The sequence below is a fragment of the Ranitomeya variabilis genome, chromosome 6, assembly GCF_051348905.1.
Source record: "Ranitomeya variabilis isolate aRanVar5 chromosome 6, aRanVar5.hap1, whole genome shotgun sequence".
Lineage (NCBI taxonomy): Eukaryota > Metazoa > Chordata > Amphibia > Anura > Dendrobatidae > Ranitomeya > Ranitomeya variabilis.
Window position 1 is genome coordinate 428,515,862 of NC_135237.1, and position 26,262 is coordinate 428,542,123.

Consider the following 26,262-nt stretch of genomic DNA (forward strand, 5'->3'; position numbering starts at 1 on the left):
TGACTCACCTCTAGAGAAATGCCCAAAAAAAAGGAGACAGAAGCCCCCCACATATATTGGCGGTGATATGAGATGAAACAACAAACGCAGCAGGAAAATAGTTTTAGCAAATTTGAGGTCCGCTTTCTAGATAGCAGAAGACAGAAAGCATACTTTCATGGTCAGTAGAAAACCCTAACAAAACACATCCAGAAATTACTTTAGGACTCTGGCATTAACTCATAATACCAGAGTGGCAATTCCTGATCAACAAGAGCTTTCCAGACACAGTAACGAAACTGCAGCTGTGAACTGGAACCAAAATACAAAAACAAAACATGGACGAATGTCCAACTTATCTAGTAGATGTCTGGGAGCAGGAACAAGCACAGAGAGGCTTCTGATAACATTGTTGACCGGCAAGCATCTAACAGAGAAGCCAGGTTATATAGCGACACCCAGATCTAATCAGAACAGGTGAACAGGGAAGATGATGTCACAAGTTCAATTCCACCAGTAGCCACCGGGGGAGCCCAGAATCCAAATTCACAACAGTACCCCCCCCTCAAGGAGGGGGCACCGAACCCTCACCAGAACCACCAGGGCGATCAGGATGGGCCCTATGAAAGGCACGAACCAGATCAGAGGCATGAACATCAGATGCAGTGACCCAAGAATTATCCTCCTGGCCATATCCCTTCCACTTGACCAGATACTGGAGTCTCCGTCTGGAAACACGGGAGTCTAGGATTTTTTCCACAACGTACTCCAACTCACCCTCAACCAACACCGGAGCAGGAGGCTCAACGGAAGGCACAACCGGTGCCTCATACCTGCGCAATAACGACCGATGAAAAACGTTATGAATAGAAAAGGATGCAGGGAGGTCCAAACGGAAGGAAACAGGGTTAAGAATCTCCAATATTTTATACGGACCGATGAACCGAGGCTTAAACTTAGGAGATGAGACCCTCATAGGGACAAAACGAGAAGACAACCACACCAAATCTCCAACACAAAGCCGAGGACCAACACGACGGTGACGGTTGGCAAAAAGCTGAGTCTTCTCCTGGGACAACTTTAAATTGTCCATCACCTGCCCCCAGATATGATGCAATCTCTCCACCACCGCATCCACTCCAGGACAATCCGAGGATTCCATCTGACCGGAGGAAAATCGAGGATGGAACCCCGAATTACAGAAAAACGGGGAAACCAAGGTGGCAGAGCTGGCCCGATTATTGAGGGCGAACTCCGCCAATGGCAAAAAAGCAACCCAATCATCCTGGTCAGCAGACACAAAACACCTCAGATATGTCTCCAGGGTCTGATTAGTCCGCTCGGTCTGGCCATTAGTCTGAGGGTGAAAAGCAGACGAAAAAGACAAATCTATGCCCATCCTAGCACAAAATGCCCGCCAAAATCTAGACACAAATTGGGTTCCTCTGTCAGAAACGATATTCTCAGGAATACCATGCAAACGAACAACATTTTGAAAAAACAGGGGCACCAACTCGGAAGAAGAAGGCAATTTGGGCAGGGGAACCAAATGAACCATCTTAGAAAAACGGTCACACACCACCCAGATGACAGACATCTTCTGAGAAACAGGCAGATCTGAAATAAAATCCATCGAGATGTGTGTCCAAGGCCTCTTAGGAATAGGCAAGGGCAACAATAATCCACTAGCCCGAGAACAACAAGGCTTGGCCCGAGCACAAACGTCACAAGACTGCACAAAGCCTCGCACATCTCGTGACAGGGAAGGCCACCAGAAGGATCTTGCCACCAAATCCCTGGTACCAAAAATTCCAGGATGACCTGCCAACGCAGAAGAATGCACCTCAGAGATGACTTTACTGGTCCAATCATCAGGAACAAACAGCCTATCAGGCGGACAACGATCCGGTCTATCCGCCTGAAACTCCTGCAAGGCCCGCCGCAGGTCTGGAGAAACGGCTGACAAGATAACTCCCTCCTTAAGAATACCTGTGGGGTCAGAGTTGCCAGGTGAATCAGGCTCAAAACTCCTAGAAAGGGCATCCGCCTTAACATTCTTAGAACCTGGTAGGTACGATACCACAAAATTAAACCGAGAAAAAAATAATGACCAGCGCGCCTGTCTAGGATTCAGGCGCCTGGCGGTCTCAAGATAAATCAAATTTTTGTGGTCAGTCAATACCACCACCTGATGTCTGGCCCCCTCGAGCCAATGGCGCCACTCCTCAAACGCCCACTTCATGGCCAAAAGCTCCCGATTCCCAACATCATAATTCCGCTCAGCGGGCGAAAATTTACGGGAAAAGAAGGCACAAGGCCTCATCACGGCGCAGTCAGAACTTTTCTGCGACAACACTGCCCCAGCTCCGATCTCAGAAGCGTCGACCTCAACCTGAAAAGGAAGAGTCACATCAGGCTGACGCAACACAGGGGCAGAAGAAAAACAGCGCTTAAGCTCCTGAAAGGCCTCCACAGCATCAGGGGACCAATTAGCAACATCAGCACCCTGTCTAGTCAAATCGGTCAATGGCTTAACGACATCCGAAAAACCAGAAATAAATCGACGATAAAAGTTGGCAAAGCCCAAAAATTTCTGAAGACTTTTAAGAGAAGAGGGCTGCGTCCAATCACAAATAGCTTGAACCTTGACAGGATCCATCTCAATGGAAGAGGGAGAAAAAATATATCCCAAAAAGGAAATTCTCTGAACCCCAAAAACGCACTTAGAACCCTTGACACACAGAGAATTAGACCGCAAAACCTGAAAAACCCTCTTAACTTGCCGGACATGAGAGTCCCAGTCATCCGAAAAAATCAGAATATCATCCAGATACACTATCATAAATTTATCCAAAAAATCGCGGAAAATATCATGCATAAAGGACTGGAAGACTGAAGGGGCATTAGAAAGACCAAAAGGCATCACCAAATACTCAAAGTGGCCCTCGGGCGTATTAAATGCGGTTTTCCACTCATCCCCCTGCCTGATCCGCACCAAATTATACGCCCCACGGAGATCAATCTTAGAGAACCACTTGGCCCCCTTTATGCGAGCAAACAAATCAGTCAGCAACGGCAATGGGTATTGATATTTAACCGTGATTTTATTCAAAAGCCGATAATCAATACATGGTCTCAAAGAGCCGTCTTTTTTTGACACAAAGAAAAAACCGGCTCCTAAGGGAGATGACGATGGACGAATATGTCCCTTTTCCAAGGACTCCTTTATATATTCTCGCATAGCAGTATGTTCAGGCACAGACAGATTAAATAAACGACCCTTTGGGTATTTACTACCCGGAATTAAATCTATAGCACAATCGCACTCACGGTGCGGAGGTAGTGAACCAAGCTTGGGTTCTTCAAAGACGTCACGATAGTCAGACAGGAACTCAGGGATTTCAGAGGGGATAGATGATGAAATGGACACCAAAGGTACGTCCCCATGAGTCCCCTTACATCCCCAGCTCAACACAGACATAGCTCTCCAGTCAAGGACTGGGTTGTGAGACTGCAGCCATGGCAATCCCAGCACCAAATCCTCATGTAGATTATACAGCACTAGAAAACGAATAGTCTCCTGGTGATCCGGATTAATACACATAGTCACTTGTGTCCAGTATTGTGGTTTATTATTAGCCAATGGGGTGGAGTCAATCCCCTTCAGAGGAATAAGAGTTTCCAAAGGCTCTAAATCATACCCACAACGATTGGCAAAGGACCAATCCATAAGACTCAAAGCGGCGCCAGAGTCGATATAGGCGTCAGTAGTAATAGATGACAAAGAGCAAATCAGGGTCACAGACAAAATAAATTTAGACTGTAAAGTGCCAATGGAAACAGATTTATCAAGCTTTTTAGTACGTTTAGAGCATGCTGATATAACATGAGTAGAATCCCCACAATAGAAACACAACCCATTTTTCCGTCTAAAATTCTGCCGCTCGCTTCTGGACAGAATTCTATCACACTGCATGCTTTCTGGCGTCTTCTCAGTGGACACCGCCAGATGGTGCACTGGTTTGCGCTCCCGCAGACGCCTATCGATCTGAATGGCCATTGTCATGGACTCATTCAGACCCGCAGGCACAGGGAACCCCACCATAACATCCTTAATGGCATCAGAGAGACCCTCTCTGAAAGTAGCCGCCAAGGCACACTCATTCCACTGAGTAAGCACAGACCATTTACGGAATCTTTGGCAGTAAATTTCAGCTTCATCTTGCCCCTGCGATAGGGACATCAAAGTTTTTTCTGCCTGAAGTTCCAAATGAGGTTCCTCATACAGCAAGCCCAAGGCCAAAAAAAACGCATCCACATTGCGCAACGCAGGATCCCCTGGTGCCAATGCAAAAGCCCAGTCTTGAGGGTCGCCCCGGAGCAAGGAAATCACAATCCCAACCTGCTGTGCAGGGTCTCCAGCAGAACGAGATTTCAGGGACAAAAATAACTTGCAATTATTTCTAAAATTCTGAAACCCAGATCTATTCCCTGAGAAGAATTCCGGCAAAGGAATTCTCGGCTCAGATACCGGAGCATGAATAATAAAATCTTGCAAATTTTGTACTTTCGTGGTGAGATTATTCAAACCTGCAGTTACACTCTGAAGATCCATTATTAACAGGTGAACACAAAGCCATTCAAAGATTATAAGGAGAGAGAAAAAAAAAGAAAGACTGCAGCATAGACAGACTGGCAAGTGATCCAATTAAGAGCACAGAAAAAAAAAAAAAAAAAACTCTCAGCAGACTTCTTATTTCTCTCCTTTCTCAGCCAAGGATTTTAACCCTTTAGTGGGCCGGTCAAACTGTCATGATCTCCATGGCCAGAGAACTAGCATAAGCCTCTATAGGAACAAGCTCTTGGAAGATGTAACTATACTGACCATGAACTAAACCTACCGCATCATCTAGAAGTAGCCAGGTAGCATGTCCTACTTTTTATCCCTATATGCCCAGCGCCGGCCGGAGAACTAAATAATGCTAGCAGAGGGAAATATAAGACCTGACTCACCTCTAGAGAAATGCCCAAAAAAAAGGAGACAGAAGCCCCCCACATATATTGGCGGTGATATGAGATGAAACAACAAACGCAGCAGGAAAATAGTTTTAGCAAATTTGAGGTCCGCTTTCTAGATAGCAGAAGACAGAAAGCATACTTTCATGGTCAGTAGAAAACCCTAACAAAACACATCCAGAAATTACTTTAGGACTCTGGCATTAACTCATAATACCAGAGTGGCAATTCCTGATCAACAAGAGCTTTCCAGACACAGTAACGAAACTGCAGCTGTGAACTGGAACCAAAATACAAAAACAAAACATGGACGAATGTCCAACTTATCTAGTAGATGTCTGGGAGCAGGAACAAGCACAGAGAGGCTTCTGATAACATTGTTGACCGGCAAGCATCTAACAGAGAAGCCAGGTTATATAGCGACACCCAGATCTAATCAGAACAGGTGAACAGGGAAGATGATGTCACAAGTTCAATTCCACCAGTAGCCACCGGGGGAGCCCAGAATCCAAATTCACAACAGTGTGGCAAGAATTTCTCCCAGTCCCTATAGGTCCTGGCAAAAGTCCCAATGAGTTGTTTCAACGTTCCGTTAAAGCGTTCACACAACCCATTGGTTTGCGGGTGGTACGGGGCGCTCCTAATGGACTTTACGCCACACAGCTTCCACAGTTGGTTGGTCACTTCTGCTGTAAACTGGGTACCCTGGTCCGAGATAATCTCCTGGGGAAATCCAACCCGTGAGAAAACCTGGAGCAGGGCAGCCACCACCGTCTCTGCCAATATGTTAGGTAACGCAACCGCCTCTGGATACCGTGTGGCATAATCTACCACTGCCAATATATACCTTTTCCCTGACGGACTGGGTTTGGCTAACGGCCCTATCAGATCGACCGCTACTCAGCTAAATGGCTCCTCCACAATGGGGAGGGGGCGTAATTTGGCCTGGCAGCGATCTCCTCTCTTGCCAATGCGCTGGCAACTGTCACAGGTCTGGCAGTACTGACGAACATCATAGGTTACCCCCGGCCAAAAGAAGTTTTGTGTCAGACGATGCCTGGTGCGACTGATGCCGAAGTGCCCGGCCAAGGGTATGTCATGAGAGATTCGCAGTAGCTCCTGCCTGTACTTCTTGGGAACTACCAGCTGTCGTTTTATAGTGTGGCTCGTCCCTGTGTGGTGCTGCTCGGTAACCCGGTAGAGGAGTCCCTGCTGCCATACAAACTGCTCCCCTTCCAGTACTCCTCTCCCCTCCTGTGCCTTCCCATGTTATCCCTCTAATGAAGGATCCTCAAGTAACTCCTTCTTAAATTCAGCTGGGGTGGCCCAAGAAATGTGTCTGGCTATGGGAATACGTGTAGGGCTGGGGTGTCTTACCTGGGCTTCCTCTGAGTGTGATTCCACCTCCGCAGCTTGAGCTTGTCTCCGGGTGGTCACAGGATATGTCTCAGCCAGAGGGCCGACCGAGAAGGCAGACAACATAGGCCCCAAGTAATTTCCCAGCAAGACATCTGCAGGCAATTCCTCCATCAAGCCAACCTCAACCAGGCCATCCCCGACTCCCCAGTTCAGGTGAATCCTGGCAGTGGGCAGTCGATGTATGGCTCCCCCTGCTACACGGACTGCCACTGTCCGGTCCGCCTTCTCTTGGTCCCGGACGAGATGAGGCTTCGCAAGGGTCAAAGTTGCTCTGGAATCTCTTAGTCCATGCATACGTTTCCCATTAACCCACACGACCTGTCGGTGCTGTTGTGGATTATCTACCCGTGCCACCTGCACGGGGTCTACTTCATGCAGCACTTCCTCCATCTCTTTCATCCCCTGGTTAGTCATAGCCCCCAATGCCGGATCAGCTTCGCCTTGGTAGCAGTGTACAGTGGCCCTGCTGAAGGTAGCTGTTCCCGCCTTTGGCCACTGGGTACGCTGAGTCCGGTTGGGACATTGTCTTTGCAGGTGGCCCAGCTGATGGCAGGTGTGGCATCACGCCCCAGGGGGACTGTGGTAAGTCGGGTTTTGAGCTGGTCCCCCGACAATCTTCTGTGGTTTGGGGGCTTCCAGACCCATGGGAGGACCCCTAGTGACCATCTTTGATCCAGCCGACTGAGACCTCCTGTTATCATGGTGTTCATCGGCCAGACGAGCGGCCTCCTCAAGAGTCGTTGGTCGTCTGTCCCGAAGCCATTCCTGTGTCTCGGGGGTTAGTCCATTAAAGAATCGCTCTAACAAGAAGAGCTGGAGGATGTCCTCCTTAGTGGTTGCTTGGCTCCCTTGTACCCACTGTAGCAGTGACCGCCGTAATTTACAGGCCCATTCAGCGTGGGTATTGGTTACCCGTTTTATAAGTCCATGGAACTTTTGGCGGTATGCCTCTGGTGTCAGCGCATACCGGGCCAAGATCACTTCTTTGATCCGCTCATAGTCCATACAGTCCTCATCAGGTACCGTGCGATAGGCGTCCGCTGCCCGGCCTGTCAGCTTGCTAGCCAGAATCTGAACCTGTTCCTCCGGCTTCTTATAGCTGCAAAATTTGCTGACAGGTTCCCTTTAAATAGGACGTGTCTGACAAAGTGAAATAGACCAAAATGTCCTCAAAAGATACACATCATGCCGCAATCCAAAAAAATTATGGAACAAATGAGAAACAAAGACATTGAGATCTCTCAGTCTGGAAAAGGTTATAAAGCCATTTTTAAAGCCTTTGGACTCCAACTAACCACAATGAGAGCCATTATCCACAAATGGTGAAAACACGGAACATTGGTGAACCTTCCCATGAGTGGCAGGCAGACCAAAAGCACCCCAAAAGCATAGTGACGACTCATCCAAAATGTCACAAGAGGCTCCACAAGAACAACCAAAGAACTGCAGGCCTCACTTCCCTCAGCTAAGGTCAGTGTTCATGACTCCAACATATAAAAGAGACTGGTCAAATATGGCCTGCATGGCAGAGTCCCAAGATGAAAACTAATTCTGAGCAATAAGAACGTAAAGACTTGTATCAGTTTTGCCCAAAAACATTTTGATGATTCCCAAGACTTTTGGGTGAATACTCTGTGGACTGACAAGACAAAAGTTGCACCTTTTGGAAGGTGTATGTCCCATTACATCTGGTATAGAAGTAACAACTCTCCTAGTGCGCAACCCCCACTCCACAAACTCACTCATCCTCGCAGAAATCTCAAACACCTCAATTTACAATCACTTTCTGAGTCCCTTCTCCCTCTTACAGACATAGCTTCCCTTCATGACACCGATGCTGCTGCCACCTTTTATTACACCACAATAACAGCAAACCTCTATTCGGCCGCCCCCCTCATGCATAGCCAAACTCGTACAATCAACAGGCAGCCCTGGCTGACCAGCCTGACCAAAGAACTTAGATGGGCTTCCAGGGTCGCTGAGTGGAGATGGAAGCGATCCTGCTCTGCCGACCACTTCACTGCACACAAGCAGTCCCTCGCCAGCTTCAAGTCCACGCTCACTGCCGCAAAACAAACTGACTTCTCATCTATCATATCCTCACTGTCTCACAACCCTAAATAGCTTTTCAACACTTTTAATTCTTTACTCCATCCGCCAGCACCTCCTCCCTCTCCTCTCATTTCTGCTGAAGGCTTTGCCTCTTTCTTTAAACAGAAGATCGATACGTTCAGCGAAAGCTTTGTCCTGCAGCGCCCAATGCTACTCTTAGCTGCTCAACCCTAGTCACCAATGACCTACTAACCGCCAAGAGCGAGCGACATTAGTCTGCTCTCCTTCTCCTGGACCTATCTTCTTCCTATGACACTGTGGACCACTCACTCATGCTACAGATTCTCTCATCCCTTGGCAACACAGACCTAGCCCTATCCTGGATCTCGTTATATCTAACAGGCTGGCCATTCAGTGTCTCCTTCTCCCACACCAGCTCCTCAACTCGACCCTTGTCTGTCGGTGTTCCTCAAGGCTCAGTTCTAGGACCCCTACTCTTCTCCATTTACACCTTTGGCCTGGGACAGCTCATATAATCCCATGGCTTGCAGTATCATCTCTACGCTGATGACATGCAGATCTGCGTATCCGGACCTGACCTCACCTCCTTACTCACCAAAATCCCACACTGTCTATCTGCGTCTCAGCTACCTTTCCTGCTCACTTTAAAACTGAACATGGACAAAACAGAATTCATCATCTTTCCCCAATCTCACCGTACCGTTCCACCAGACCTATCCATCAGTGTCAATGGATGCTCACTTTCCCCAGTCCCACACGCCCGCTGCCTCGGGGTGATCCTTGACTCTGCCCTCTCTTTCAAGCCACATATCCAAGCCCTTGCCTCCTCCTGCCATCTCAAACTCAAAAATATTTCCCATATCCACGCATTCCTTGACCACGAAACCGCAAAAACAATAGTGCATGCCCTTATCATCTCCTGTCTTGACTACTGCAACCTCCTACCCTCTGGCCTCCCCTCTAGCACTCTGGCACCACTACAATCCATCCTTCTCTCTGCTGCCCGACTAATCTACCTGTCTCCCTGCTATTCCCCAGCCTCCCCTATGCCAAGCCCTTCACTGGCTTCCTATCATCCAGAGACTGCAGTTCAAAACCCTTACTATTACATAGAAAGCCATCCACAACCTGTCTCCTCCATACATCTGTGACATGGTCTCCCAGTACTTACCTTCACGCCACTTTCGATCCTCACAAGATGTCCTTCTCTACTCCCCTCTTATCTCTTCTTCCTACAACCGCATCCAAGACTTCTCCCGTGCTTCCCCCATACTCTGGAACTCTCTACCCCAACACATCAGACTTTCGCCTACCACAGAAACCTTCAAAAAGAACCTGAAGACTCACCTCTTCCAACAAGCCTACAGCCTGCATTGATCCTCAACCTACTGAATCGCCACACAACCAGCTCTACCCTCTCCTAGTGTATCCTCACCCATCCCCTGTAGACTGTGAGCCCTCGCGGGCAGGGTCCTCTTTCCTTCTGTACCTGTTAGTGCCTTGTTTTTGTTCATTTTTATTGTACAGGTCCTTCTCAAAAAATTAGCATATAGTGTTAAATTTCATTATTTACCATAATGTAATGATTACAATTAAACTTTCATTTATTATAGATTCATTATCCACCAACTGAAATTTGTCAGGTCTTTTATTGTTTTAATACTGATGATTTTGGCATACAACTCCTGATAACCCAAAAAACCTGTCTCAATAAATTAGCATATTTCACCCGTCCAATCAAATAAAAGTGTTTTTTAATAACAAACAAAAAAAACATCAAATAATAATGTTCAGTTATGCACTCAATACTTGGTCGGGAATCCTTTGGCAGAAATGACTGCTTCAATGCGGCGTGGCATGGAGGCAATCAGCCTGTGACACTGCTGAGATGTTATGGAGGCCCAGGATGCTTCAATAGCGGCCTTAAGCTCATCCAGAGTGTTGGGTCTTGCGTCTCTCAACTTTCTCTTCACAATATCCCACAGATTCTCTATGGGGTTCAGGTCAGGAGAGTTGGCAGGCCAATTGAGCACAGTAATACCATGGTCAGTAAACCATTTACCAGTGGTTTTGGCACTGTGAGCAGGTGCCAGGTCGTGCTGAAAAATGAAATCTTCATCTCCATAAAGCATTTCAGCCGATGGAAGCATGAAGTGCTCCAAAATCTCCTGATAGCTAGCTGCATTGACCCTGCCCTTGATGAAATACAGTGGACCAACAACAGCAGCTGACATGGCACCCCACACCATCACTGACTGTGGGTACTTGATACTGGACTTCAGGCATTTTGGCATTTCCTTCTCCCCAGTCTTCCTCCAGACTCTGGCACCTTGATTTCCGAATGACATGCAAAATTTGCTTTCATCAGAAAAAAGTACTTGGGACCACTTAGCAACAGTCCAGTGCTGCTTCTCTGTAGCCCAGGTCAGGCGCTTCTGCCGCTGTTTATGGTTCAAAAGTGGCTTTACCTGGGGAATGCGGCACCTGTAGCCCATTTCCTGCACACGCCTGTGCACGGTGGCTCTGGATGTTTCCACACCAGACTCAGTCCACTGCTTCCTCAGGTTCCCCAAGGTCTGGAATCGGTCCTTCTCCACAATCTTCCTCAGGGTCCAGTCACCTCTTCTCGTTGTACAGCATTTTCTGCCACATTGTTTCCTTCCAACAGGCTTACCATTGAGGTGCCTTGATACAGCACTCTGGGAACAGCCTATTTGTTGAGAAATTTCTTTCTGGGTCTTACCCTCTTGCTTGAGGGTGTCAATGATGGCCTTCTTGACATCTGTCAGATCGCTAGTCTTACCCATGATGGGGGTTTTGAGTAATGAACCAGGCAGGGAGTTTTTAAAAGCCTCAGGTATCTTTTGCATGTGTTTAGAGTTAATTAGTTGATTCAGAAGATTAGGGTAATAGGTCGTTTAGAGAACCTTTTCTTGATATGCTAATTTATTGAGACAGGTTTTTTGGGTTATCAGGAGTTGTATGCCAAAATCATCAGTATTAAAACAATAAAAGACCTGACAAATTTCAGTTGGTGGATAATGAATCTATAATATATGAAAGTTTAATTGTAATCATTACATTATGGTAAATAATGAAATTTAACACTATATGCTAATTTTTTGAGAAGGACCTGTATTTGTCTATATTTGCCCCCTTTTCACATGTAAAGCGCCATAGTATAAATGGCGCTGTAAAAAATGTATAATAATAATAATAATTTCAGAAAATGAACATCATACTAACAGTAAACTATAGTGGTGGTAGTGTGATGGTCTGGGGTTGTTTTGATGCTTCAGGACCTGGAAGACTTGTTGTGGTAAATGGAACCAGGAATTCTGCTGTCTTCCACAAAATCCTGAAGTAGAATGTCCAGCCATCTGTTCGTGATCTTAAGCTGAAGCAACACCAGCAAGTCCACCTCTGAATGAGCTTAAGAAAAACAAAATTAAGCCTTTGGAGTGGCCTAGTTAAAGTTCTGACCTTAATCTGATTGAGATGATGTGGCATGTCCTTTAAAAGGCGGTTCATGCTCGGAAACCCTCCAATGTGGCAGAATTACAACAATTCTGCAAAGATTAGTGGGTCAAATTTCCTCCATAGCATTGTAAAAGACTCATTGCCAGTTATCACAAACACTTGATTGCAGTTATTGCTGCTAAGGGTGGCCCAACCAGTTATTAGGTTTAGGAGGGAAACACTTTTTCACACAGTACCCTGTAGGTTTGGATTTCTTTTCCCCTTAATAATAAAGACCTTCATTTAAAAACTACATTTTGTGATTGCTTATGTTATCTTAGGCTACTTTCACACTAGCGTCATTTTGAATACGTCGCAATGCGTCGTTTAGGAGAAAAAACGCATCCTGCAAAGTTGTCTGCAGGATGTGTTTTTTCCCCATAGACTAACATTAGCGACGTATGGCCACACGTCGCAACCGTCGTGCGACGGTTGCGTTGTGTTTTGGCGGACCGTCAGCACAAAAAAAGTTACATGTAACTTTTTTTGCGCGTCGTGTCCGCCATTTTCGACCGCGCATGCGCGGCCGAAACTCCGCCCCCTCCTCCCCGGACCTTACAGCGGGGCAGCGGAAGCGTCGTAAGACTGGTTCCGCTGCCTATGTCGGGCATTATTTTCACAACGCGCTTCGGCACATCGGGCCTACGCATAGCGACGGATCCGTGCCGACGCTAGTGTGAAAGCAGCCTTAGTCTAATATTTATATTTGTTTGGACAAATATGGAAAAGAAAAGGAAATCAGTAAGGAGGCAAACACTTTTTCACACAACTGTACTGTAGATAGAATAGATATATAGAATAGATAAATAGATAGAATATATAGATATCCTGTAGATATATAATTTCAGAAGCCACCTACATATAATTAACTTGCACCATTTAGTGACCTGGTGATGGAGGGCAGTGTGACTTTGCTACTCTGGTGAGCAGTGTAGTTACTGACGTCACAATTGTTAGGGGCCGCTGCCGGGTCTAACTATCAGAAGATTTCCACCATTAAAAGTACATGCACGAAAATGAGAATGCAAGTTTATGATTAAGTCGAGAGTAAAAGATCGCTAACTCAAGTGTAAGGGCTCGCTCACACTGATATATAATGCGGAGGAGTGCAATGCAAGAAAACATCACTTTGCACTCTGACCAATAATGAATATTAAATGAGTCAGTGCTTATCTATAAGTTTCTCCTCAGCTCTAATTGGACAGAGGAAAAAATCGCAGCAGCGTCATTACAGTCGTGTTTTTATTTGCATTTCAAAATCATGCTGACCGTTCTCTGTAAACACCTCAACACAACTAATATAACAAATAGTTTCTCCAACTTCAATATAAAATGCCATAATTGCTGAAGCCAGTGTTCATGTTCGTGGCCAGATCAAAATTTTTCAAATTTGTCATGTCCCTTTATGTGATAATAACTTTGGAATGCATCAACTTATTTTCATGATTCTGAGATTTTTTTCTTGTCACATTGTACTTTATTTTTGTGGCAAATTTAGATAAAAGTGATTTGCATTTATTTATGAAAATATCAGAAATTTTAGGAAAATTTAGAAAAATTTACAATTTTAAACTTTTGAATTTTTAAGGTTTTAAAACGAATAGTCATAGTGCATAAAATAATTAATAAATATCTTTTATTACACATCTACTTTACGTCAGTACCACTTTTGAAGAGTATTTTTTTTGTTAGGCCAGGTGCAGACGATCTGGAACTGGCAGCACTTTGGACACAGCGTACATTTGCTGCATCCAAAGAGCTGCCGTCTATTCAACGTAGGTGATTACACATGTGCTCACTGAACCGTGCAGATTCACCGAGTCCAATATATTCTATTGGTGAAATTGACATGCTGCCATCTGGAAAAATGTGCCACATGTCCGTCTTCGTAGGTAAGCCGCGGGCGTCAGTGAACGCACAGTGGGCATGGGATTACTTGAAAGCCCATCGAATATGATGTAACAGCTGGACGCTGCGGGTTGGACGCTTCACAAGTATGCAGTGTCCAACTGGCAGCGTTTGCTGATTGTCTGCACATACCCTTAGGGTGTTAGAGGTCTTCAAAGTTTATCAGCAATTTTTCAACAAAATGTACATATTTTTTAGGGAACATTTTACTCTTGAAGCTATTTTGAGGGGACTACCGTATTTTCCGGACCATAAGACACACTTTTTTCCCTAAATTTTTTTGGTGAAAATGGGGTGCGTCTTATGGTAGGAATATACTTACAAATTCTGTGGCGGCGGTCCCGATGCAGCCTCCCTTCCCAGGCTGGTGCGGCTGTGGTGCGGTGGTGGCGGGGCTCTGTGGTGTGGTGGTGGTGGGGTTCTGTGGTGGTGACGGGGCTCCACCGGCATTTCATCAAAGCCTGGAGGCCCCCGCACATCCGTTGCTGCGATGCGGTGCTGTGGCCTCTGGCAAAATGGACGCTGGGGGCAGCGCATGCTCAGATTCAGATCTCGGCAACAAGATCTTGTCCTGAGATCTTGGGTTGAGTTCTCATTGCCGAGATCTGCATCTGAGCATGCTCCGCCCCCGGTGGCCATTTTCCCGGAGCCACCACATCATAGCAGCAGAGCTGCAGGGGCTTCCGGGCTTTGACGAAATGCTGGCGGAGCCCACCTCCACTACAGAGCCCTGCCACACAGAGCGCTGTTGCCCCACAGAGCCCAGGCACCCTGCAGAGCCCAGGCACCCCATAGAGCCCAGACACCCCACAAAGCCCAGGCACCCCACAGAGCCCAGCCACCGCACAGAGCACCGCCACCGCACCAGCCTGGGATGGGATTTCCCGGAGGCCACCGCCCCAGCCTGGACCACCGAATGACCCTTGTGACCACTCCTCCACCTGTGCTGATCCCTTCCCTGGTAAACTGAATTCGGACTGTAAGACGGACCCCCATTTGACACATTATTTTCTTTCCTTATTTTCCTTCTGAAAATTTGGGGTGCGTCCTATGGCCCAGTGCGTCTTATAGTCCGAAAAATACGGTATTTATTAAAGTTTGTAAGACTAGATTCAAGAAGTTTGTTCACCATTCAAATACTTCCCAGGAATTAAAGCAAAATGCAAGGAACACATGAAAAACTATTTTTTTTTCTAAAGTGTAGGTTTAGCCCCAAATTTTTAAATTTCCCAAGTGTAGAAGTTAAAATTTAGTCCCAACATTTATAGTTCATTTTTATCTGAATATTCCAATACCGTATAGGAAAATATTGCTATGGCAGGGGCTTGCAAAGAGCACTATTTGACTTTTGTAACGCAAATTTGGATCGAATAGATTGCTAAAATCATATTGCATTTACAGAACCCAGACATACATACCAAATCAGCAGTAACCCCCACTAGTGACCCCATTTTGTATACTGGACCCCTAAATAAATTAATCTAGGGGTGTGCTGAGCATCTTGAACCGACAGGTGCTTCACAAATTCCTACAACCTTCCAAATATAAATCTAGGGGTTTATTGACCTTTTGGACTCGCAAACGCTTCACAAAAGTCTGTAACATTGTGATGTGAAAATAAAAAAAACATTTTCCACAAAAAATGTTTCTTTAGCTCTAAACATGTATGTCATATGCATGACAGCGCTACAAACACCACTTCTGATCGGCAGGGATATCCTCCCCGCCTGTCAGAGAGCCACGGCTCCCCGCTGCCAGAACACCACGGGGGAGCGCTCAGCTGTGATCGGAGGTGTAAACTCACCTCCAATCACTGGTGTCAGCTGATGGGACTACTGATCCCATCATCTGACACCTACAGCCGCTAATTAGGCTATGTGCCCACGTTGTGGATTAGTGTGCGGATTTTTCCACATCGTTTTAGAAAAATCCGCAGGAACAACGCACTGCGCATGTGCGCACTGCGGATTTACCTCGGATTTCCTGCGTTTTTTGTGCGGATTTCACCTGCAGTTTTACACCTGTGGATTCCTATTGAGGAGCAGGTGTAAAATGCTGCGGAATCCGCACAAAAAATTGACATGGTGCGGAAAATGCAACGCAGCATTTCCGCGCGGTATTTTCTGCACCATGGGCACTGCGGATTTCGTTTTCCATAGGTTTACATGGTACTGTAAACCTTATGAAAAACTGCTGCGAATCTGCAGCAGTCAATCCACTGCGGATCCGCAGCAGCCAATCCACTGCGGATCTGCAGCCAAATCCGCATCATGTGCACATAGCCTTACAGTGAGAGCAGAAGCGGCGGATGGGAGTTTTCATCTGCCGCTCCTGTGCTATAAATAAATAATTTTTTTTTAAAAAAATGGCATGGGTTCCCCCCTTATTTTGATAACCAGCCAGACAAAACTCACAGCTGGGGGCTGCAACACTCAGCTGTCAGCTTCAGCAAGGCTAGTTATCAAGAATAGAGGGGTCCTCATGCTTTTTTTTTAAATTATTTAACTAAATAATTTTAAAAAATGGCATGGGGTTCCCCCCATTTTTGACAACCAGCCTTGCTAAAGCTCACAGCTGGGGGCTGGTATTCTCAGGCTGGTAAGGGGCCATTGATATAGGCCCCCCAGCCTAAAAATAGCAGCCCGCAGCTGCCCAGAAAAGGCGCATCTATTAGATGCGCCAATTCTGGCGCTTTGCCCTGCTCTTCCCACTTACCCTGTAGCTGTGGCAAGTCGGGTAATGAGGAGTTAATGTCACCTTGCTATTGTAAGGTGACATTAAGCCGCCTTAGTAATGAGGAGGCGTCAATAAGACACTTTACTAATCCTATAGTAATTAAAGGGTTAAATAAACACACACATGCAGAAAAAAAGTCTTTTAATGAAATAAAACACCACACAGTTTTGACCATCTTTTTAGTGTTCTGCCATTCCAAAGCGAAGCCCTCGATCTTCTGTAATAAAAATAAAATAAAAAAAGCAAAATTATACTTCCTGATCCATCGTAGTCCGATATAGCGAGTGTCCCACGCAGTATCTGGGGGAGATAAAGCTTACAACCAGGAGCGATGCTAATGCGACCGCTCCCGGCTGTAAGTACTGGGGAATGAATGAGCCGGAGCGGGCACAGGCTCAGTAACTAGCGGTGACGTCACCGAGCCTGCGCTCCCTCACAGCCTGACCGGGGGTAACCTCTGCACTGTGGGAAAATGCCGGGGAAGAGGATCTATTAATCTATCTATTCATTCTATCTATTCTATCAATCTATCTATTCATTCTGTCTAGCTACAGGAAGTTGTTTTTTTTTTCTCTGTGTGCACTCAACTTTATTGGCATGAACAAAGAGAAAAAAAAGCATGAAAAAAAACCGCACCACAAACGCGCCTAAACTTACCCTATAGGTTATGACTTCCTGCAGCCTCTACACTCCTGGGGGGTCTATGTGGGGGTTCATTTTCACTGGAGAAAATGGTGGAGCATGAAGAATTAAAATAGAAAAATTTAGTATTCTCGTCCTCACTATCACCGTCAGCGGCAAGGGAGACATATTCCTCCTCTGCTGAATGTACTATGCTACTGTAACACTATTGATTAGTAAAAAAAAAAAAAAAGCTGTGGTAAAAGCTGTAATCAAAATAACTGCTTCAGTAATATTACACTAAAATTCTGTAACCATTATTCTACATATTACTAAAAATTACACTGTAGTATAAGCTGATAATTTTTACTTACTGACTGTGCTGTCCTTTTAGCCCTATCAACTAATAAAGAAAAAATTGCTTGATTTTTTTACACTTTTGAATGCAAAATAATTTTAACACTGATTCTGATAATTGATGGGCAATGCTGATCAGAACACATCAGCCACTGGTTGCACATATAGAGGTGGAGGAGATAAAATGTAAAAAAATGTAAACCTCTGCTGAAAAAGTGATTTCTCGCACTGATCCGTGCTCAGCAGCTGCAGGCCACACACAAAGAGGTGATATAATGGAAAACAAATCTGACACAAAAAAGCTCTAAAACAAAATTGAGCATAAATTCAGATTAATGATGTAGATCTGGCGGCACGGTGGCTCAGTGGTTAGCCTTGCAGTGCTGAAGTCCTGGGTTCAAATCCCACCAATGACAACATCCACAAGAAGTTTGTATGTTCTCCCCGTGTTTGCGTGGGTTTCCTCCGTGCACTCCGTTTTCCTCCCACATTCCAAAGACATACTGATAGGGAATTTAGATTGTGAGCCCCATTGGGGACAGCGATGATAATGTGTGCAAACTGTAAAACGCTGCGGAATATGTTAGCGCTAAATAAAAATATAGAAAAAAAAAGATAGATCACTGACCAGTGCACAGCAGCCACAGGAGGTGGTGTGAAGTGAAAAAAATAAAAAAAATGTCAGGAAAAAAAAAATTATGTAAAAAATTGAGCACAATATATAATCACTGACAGGCACCCCAGATCTCAGTTTGGTGGCATCAGGGGAAGAATGTGGGTGAGATGGAGATAGTTTAGACTGGGAGGGGTTGGGATTTGGAGTGCATTTGTTTGTGATGGGCAGTCCGGCTCCTTTTGATGATCCGACTCTGATGGCTCCACGCACCAAAAGGACTCGGCTCTTTTTGAATCCTAAATAGATCCATATTTAAGGTGATATCAATATGAAAAACTCCGCCCACCAGTGGTCGAAACCATGCCCATGTGCAGCCAGCTAATTAAATTTATAAATGGACGGGGTTTGTTTCAGGTGCGCGGGGTTACGTCTGCTGAACTTGGGAAATATATGCTCAGCTAGAGCCATTAAGAGAATTTAGTGGCTCTCACTGAGGTGCCAGCTCCCATGGTTCACAGTAGGGAGCCGGCTCTTTGTCCCAGATGGTTCACGAACGGCCAATCACTGGCATGTGTGTGGGTGTAGATTTGTTAGGGTTGTAGTGGTGCCTGTAGATGAGGAGGCAGAAACAAACAACGGCTTTATTGAAAGACAGATTGAATGCCAGAAAAAAAGTTCAACAGTTATTGTAATGATAACAGCAATAAAAGATACAAAGAGAGATAGCTGGACTGTGTCACACAAGCTGTGCTGCAGCTATGGCAATGCAAAGTTCAATACAAACAGTCTAAACAATTTCTACAAACTATTTTCTTCTAACTTCCTACCTGGCCTCCAATAATTGGGTCACGCTGCTACAGCATCCTAGCAATAGAACCCTGCTCTACACCCTAACACAGTTGAACACTGGTGTACATTCACACTTCTGTGGCTTAGAAGAAAGTCTGGTAGCTGCTGCTTGGTCTTGATGTAGTGGAGTCAAGTTTGTTGTGCTGATCTCTTCCTTCAGATTAACTGATTCGTCTTCTTCAGGATCTGGGCAAGTCTCATTCCCAGTTTCAATTTTGAGAGACTACTGGTACCACAATGTTCTTTCCTCTCTCATGTTAGAAGTGCTCGGGGAGAACTACACTGGCTGTGTGATGCGACTCTTTCCTTCTGACACAGTTCTGGTGATTGATCCTTCGGTAACCAGTCACTATATTTTCCCTTGAAGCCATTAGGACACAGTTATAGACCTTCCTTTATCACCCAGACATGACGCTCCCTCTGTACTCCCTAATCAGGCAGACTTCCTGCTTGTGATCGAAAACCAGAACACAGCAAGCTGCAGGTGAGAAAGGACTAGTACAAGTGCACACAAATCAGAGGGGAGCATTGTCTCTTAAAGTCACAGTGTCGTTCAATTCCTAGAAAGGTCTGACCCCCTACAGGGCACACTGGAACAAGTCATAAATTGGAAGATTTGGTGATCTTTATGTGATCTGCACCAACAGTAGCTGTGATGACAGCAGAAATCTGTGGCATCACAAGTCCTATCAGGAAGGCAGCTTCTAGATCAGCACAATAACTGCTCTGCATGCTTTTACAGACTGGAACAGAGGTGTCAAACTGCATTCCTCGAGGGCTGCCAACAGGTCATGTTTTCAGGATTTCCTTAGCATTCCACAAGGTGCTGGAATCATTCTGTGCAGGTGATTAAATTATCACCTGTGCAATACAAGGAAATCCTGAAAACATGACCTGTTGGCGGCCCTCGAGGAATGCAGTTTGACACCTCTGGACTGGAATGAAGCAGTGCCGTGTGGTCATTGAGAGGTTAAACTGATATCTCGAGCAGTGATTGGTCAGATGTCACTGTCTGATACCATCAATCAGTGCCGGTGGCTCTGAAGCTACTGTATCCCAGAGGCAGCCTACTGCCATAGATAGAGTTCAAATGAAATTCAAACATTCTTCCAATGGAATCCATTTGCTTAAGTGCAGTGAAGGGACCCCTCAGGGGACAGATTTGAATGGCTCAGTGCAGGTGACTTCTTTAATGTGCATGCAGTCTAACAGATTTCCTTTAAAATTATATATAATATATAATTATATAGTACACAAAGGATAAAGGTAATGTAGTTTATTGTTCTTACCACTTTAATATCTATAAAGTACGGCATATTCAATGTGAAATTTGAAGAATAAACATTTCTCATGTGTTAGCATGTTCACTGGTTTTCTGAAAATGTGGATTTGTTACTTTCATTGTCACAAATATCTTTTTCATTGGGTTTACTGGCTGTCTAAGCCTTTCTGCCCAATGTAAAGTAGAACTGAACCTGTCGAGATCTGTTATCTGAAAACTTGGAAGAACGTAAGTGTAGCAAAGTTTACTTTATGCTGTTGTATACTTCGATTTGAGGGTAATGAACTTTCCTTGAATGAGTCCCAAATGGACAGATATTCTTCATTGTTGTGTTAATCCATTCAGTGATGTGTTTATTTGCCTTTTAAACCAAGATGCCATGAAAGTAATATGGAGCTATTATTTTACACAGAAGGAAACGCCTCTTGCCAATGCTGCTTTCTGGGCCGCGCGTAAAGGAAACCTGGCGTTACTCCAGCTGTTGTTGAACAGTGGCCGCGTCGATGTGGACTGCAGAGACAGTGTATGCCCTTCACTTGTGTATGCCAAGAATTCCAGATCACTATCTTCTTCATCAGAATGGCACAGTGGCCAGACAACAGGCCTGTTATTATTCCTTCAGTGTCAATATTAATCAATGGTTTAAAACAAAACTCTAAGATGTTGTAATGGATTTGTGGTTTATGTGTAAAGAAATGTGAAAAGTGCAATCTAGTAACCAACTATAAGAAAGAGCTAAAGGAAGATTGTTACAAATGCTAAATATTTTATTAATGCCCCTGGGAATGCACAAGATATCTTCAATTCTGATGGATGGTTTGACAGCACATACTGTACTGTACCGATAGTGACAATTTGTAGTTTGCTGGTTAGGATCATCTAAGGCCTCTTTCACATTTCCGTCTTTCAGCTCCCGTCACACGTCGTTTTTTGAGAATGCAGGATCCTGCATTTTCTTATAGACTTGTATTAGCGACGGATTATGACGGATGGCCATCAGTTTCATCCGTCTTTCACTGGATACTGCATTAAAAAAACGGTCCATCGATCAGAGGAACGTTTTTTTCTGCACGTCGGAAAATCGGTCAGCGACGCATCCTCCGCTGCCCGTCACTGGCTACAATGGAAGCCTATGGGCGCAGAATGCGTCACTGCCTGTGAAAAGCAGGAATCCAGCGATGGGTCCCGCCTTTTCAAAGAGAGCATGCATGGAAGAATTTCCCGTCAGGGAAATTCTCTCTCGCTCGCTCTCTTTCTCTTTTTACTATTGATGCTGCCTATGCAGCATCAATAGTAACAAGATATAATGTTAAAATAATAAAAATAAAAAAAAATCGCAATATTCTCACCTCATCATATTTAGCGACTTCTCGTGAGATTTCGCAATGTATTACTAGGAAGTAACGCTAGCTGCCAGGAACGTCATTGACGCTGCCTGGGAACGCCGGTAGGTGAAAATACTGCAATTTTTTATTTATTTTTTTTTAACCTGGTTTGTGTTGTGTATGCGTTTTTACGCATACACAACAGATGCACATAGGCTCAACGGGTCTGTCAGAAAGACGGGCCCAGTGCACACATTTTCCACAGTCAGCACAGGATCTGTCATTTCACGTCTTGACAGATCCTGTGCAGATGTGGAAGACGGAAGTGTGAAAGAAGCCTAACAGAACTGTTAAATGTCAGCCATTACCACTATTTCTAATGAAAATTCCTTACGTAGAAGGTTCACATATAATCAAATTAACAAATAACCATAAAATTGTGATTTTATAGCACTTAATGGAGTCAGTCAGTGCAAACAACTGTTCAAACAAAGCACAGGCATTCAGTGCACACATGCCATGGCTAAACAGTTCAGTGCATCACTTATCTCTGACCTCCTCTCCCTTGACTGACAGCTCTGGCTTAACAGTAGCCAGAGATGGGTGGAGATATATAGAAAAGAAGTAGGTGGAAAGGTGCACTGAACTTGGCAGATCGAGAGGTGCAACGAGATCCTGTGCTTGGTTTTTACAGTCAGTATGTGCTGACAAACTCCTTTTTTTTTCTCATCAGAAAACAACCTTTTGTTTATATCAACTTTTTTTTCTACATTTATTTTTAAAAATTGTTTGGCAATGTTTTCTAATGTTTTTTTCATATCATGATTTTTATTAAAAAAAAGTGATCTTTAAATTTTCACACTGGCCACTGTGCCTTCTGTAAACTACCACTTCATGTCTTTTTATAAAGAATTTACAGTAAGGCTCCTAATTATTAGTCAGGATTACAATGACAGGTAACACCTCTATACACAGCTGATAACACAGGATCCTCCATTTAGAGTAGGTGATTTCTAAGCTGACCCTGCTACCTTTCTCTTTACAAATATCTTTGCACAGGCTCATAAGATACTTCAATATAAAAGGTAAAGTTGAGTCTGACCATCGTGGCTATGTACATATGTTGTTTCCTGAAACAGGATGTTAGAGTCTAAAAAATCTCCAGTGGCCAGGATGAAAATTGTAAGATGTTTATTTTTTTTATTTTTTAATACATAATGTGATAAAGTAAAAAAAAACATTGCCAAAAATATTTTAAACATACTTTTAACACAAAAACCTCATTTAACCAATATGTCTTTTTCTGATGTTAGCTTCCCTTTAATGGGAATCTGTCAGCAGTATCAGCCCTCTTTAGCTGTCTATATGGACCTACAAGTCAAATAAAGTTGAATAAAATGATACCTGCAATCCAATGTTTTATTCCCGAGAAATCCATGCTTTTCTTAATATGTCAATAAGCTGTTAAGATCTACGGGCAGAACATAGATCTCCCTGAAAGGTGGCGTTACTATGACCTGCATGCCCATATAGACGGCTTAGGAGGGATGATCCTGACACTTTCCCTTTAAATATAACTGCCAACATGGCTGCTTCCATAGCTACTACTTTTTTGCCCAATGAAGCATGTCACTTCTTTCATGTTTTTTTTTCAGCGTTTTTCACCTATTGACATGAATGGGTGGTGAAAAAAAACGCTTAAAATCTGTAGCAAAAATGCAGGTATCAGGTTTTAATGCGGTTTTTTGTGCCAAAACCTTATGTGGCATAAGATTTTTTTTTTTTTGCACTAGCCTTTATCAGCATGCACAAGAGACAAATCTAGCATGCCAAAGCTGCAGCAAAAAACGCACAAAAAAACACAGAAAAAATGCACAAAAATACAAGCAAAACCAGCTTTTTTTCTACAGCTGCTTTCCTGCCAAGAGATCAGGTTTTGCTACAGAAAAAAAAACCGCATAATGTGTACTTTCCCTAATGTAGGATATAAACCGAAACATAAAAGAAGTGAAAACAAAGTGACATTTTAAAAAAATGATTAATGAGACATGATAGAGCAGAATCTAAACTAATGTTACAAACCTTTGGTTATCTGTTCTAGAATTCTGTTATTATATCAGGTTTTATTTTAAACTTCCTTTAACCTTGTATGGAAACTAGTGGTCATTAATAATAATAATTAAATGGAAAGTGGCTACTTTATTAGAAACTTCAGACTTTTATAATCTCCCTAAAATGTTGATGTACTTTACAGTTCCATTTTGTAATTATTAGAAACTCATCCCGTCATAAAAGACTTGTACTTTATTCCATGACTCCAGATTCATCTGCTTTCTGGTAACATAAGAGCGATAGCTGGCATGCTCTTACAAATACCTATTGAAAAGTAAAAAGAGAATGAAAAACTTAGAACATGTTGTGCATGAGTCACAAAAATTCTCTGCTGTGGAAACTTTCTCCACCCATCCAATCTCATGTTTTCTTGTTATCATCTCATGCGGCATGTGAGCTAGCATTACTGGTGTCTTACAGACTGACAGTGATGTGTATCACTAAGGAGGAGAAAAAATGCAGCTAATAATAAATGTCCTGCCCTTTGGGGGTACTTCATAGGAAATCAGTAGGCATAAGCAGTATTAATCTATGTTCTTATCATATGATCCCAACAGGAATTATTACTGAAAATACATTTTTGTTGTTATTGGAAGCTGATTTTATCTGCTTATTCTTTATAATAGCATAGCATATTTTCATATCTTGGTAACCTTTACTGCGCTACCAAATAAAGCACACAAAGCTTTGTTTATTGAGAAGTGACACAAGTTTCCTATATAATATACACCAATTCTTCATGTGTTTTTTTAATTGTTCATTTGCTTCCTAAATGCATGGTTAAACAGATTTCTAAATAGTCTTCATTAAAAAAAAAAAAAAAAGTTCTACCATTTTGTGCTGCAAAAGTCCTTCAACTAGCTAAGTGCTTTTGCAGAACTGATACTAATACATCAGGGCCTCTACATCTGGCAGCTCACTCTACCTTCCTTCTGTGTTAGAGATAGCATAGGGAGGGGGTTGTACACAAATATTCACTATGTGGACATGGGGGAAAGTATGTACAGTCTCAGAGAGGGTAGAGAAAACTGGTTATATAAAAGCTAGAAAGCACATGATTGGAATATAACTGCAGGATAGAAGCTACGCAGATATTTCATATAGTAAAGAAAGCAACACCTTGGATACACCCAAAACTCTTAATCATCCTATATTAATAGAAGAAACACTAACAAACTGCATATTGGAGGTTCTGAGAATAAATAAAGGAAAGAATGTTGTAGCCTTAAAATTAATGCAATCTAATAAACTAAAAGTAACCACTAACACATGCAAAAATCTTTTATTTGTATTTCCAAATTGTCCATAGTCATTAATCTTTTAGAATAATTAAGCACATTTCCATTACTTATCAAGTTCATGAACCTTAGAGCTGAGTACAGAACTTGGAGTGATTGACTCTGATACCCTCTGGAAGCTGACAGGTAAATCCTTCAGGGTGAGGATTTTGTCAAACAATATCATTGCTTCTTTGACTGCGAGTATGAGTAATGTGAAAGGCTGTGAGAAAATGAGCCTACAGGCTTCTCTATTTGCTACTACAGGTCATTAAAAAGATTGTCCGACACATAAATATAGATGGCCTATCCTTAGGATTGGTCATTAACAACAGATCGGTGGGGGTGCGATACCCAGCGCCCCCAATGATCATCTGTTCCATTTGTCCATGGCTGGATGCGATCAGTTGCGGTTCTCCACCTCACAGCTCTGTCAAATGCAAGGTGACATGTGCTTCCATGCACCTCGCCAGTAATGCTACTCCAATAAGGGACTGGAGTAACATTTCTGCCACTGATAAATTTGTCTTATGGGCATAGTTATACCCTGTCCTGACCATACTACCCCCATTTTTGCTATGGGTCCCCATGATTTCTATGTATAGCAAACTAATCAACATTTTTATTAAAATGTTGTTGAAAAAATGTTTTTGTACCAAAAAAATGCAAACATCTAGGTAAAAAAAAAACCATGCCCCAAAGGTGTCAATAAGTAATGAATGGATTGTCTTTTGGATGAACATTTTTTACCAATGGTTTAGAATGGTGTTGGCAGTGTTCACACATGTATGCAGTTTCCTGTCCAAACAGGAAGATTTATTAACTCCATAAACTTCCAGCAGAAAGTAAAAACAAAGCGTCCATACAGGAGTATGAGAAACAGAGCGGTTCAGCTGCTCAATATTCAAAGGCCTCTTGCACATTCTAAGCAACATACACACGTCCTCAGCCTTACAGCCACAGACCCAAATACCAGAGGTGTTTGCACCTCCACTCCCAGCAGGGTCGGTTTTAGACAAAGTGGGGCCCCAAAAGCTCACATATTGCACATCACACAGAAACATTTATATTGTATTTACCTGTGCTGAGTTCAGACCTTTAAATGAGCGTGATCAACAATATTGAAGTTGTTCACCACTTTTTCTCTAGTTTCTTTACACCAGCTGAGGAAGA

At 43.7% G+C, this 26,262-nt stretch overlaps 1 protein-coding gene across 3 annotated transcripts in view; it reads left to right on the forward strand.

Moving 5' to 3' along the window:
• ANKRD29 (ankyrin repeat domain 29) overlaps window positions 1–26,262 on the forward strand; it is a 127,838-nt gene that overhangs the window by 7,489 nt on the left and 94,087 nt on the right. For all 3 annotated transcript variants that reach the window (XM_077267705.1, XM_077267704.1, XM_077267703.1), the window contains exon 2: window positions 20,788–20,898. In XM_077267705.1, the coding sequence (XP_077123820.1) occupies window positions 20,788–20,898 (111 nt within the window). The remainder of the gene's footprint in view (window positions 1–20,787; window positions 20,899–26,262) is intronic.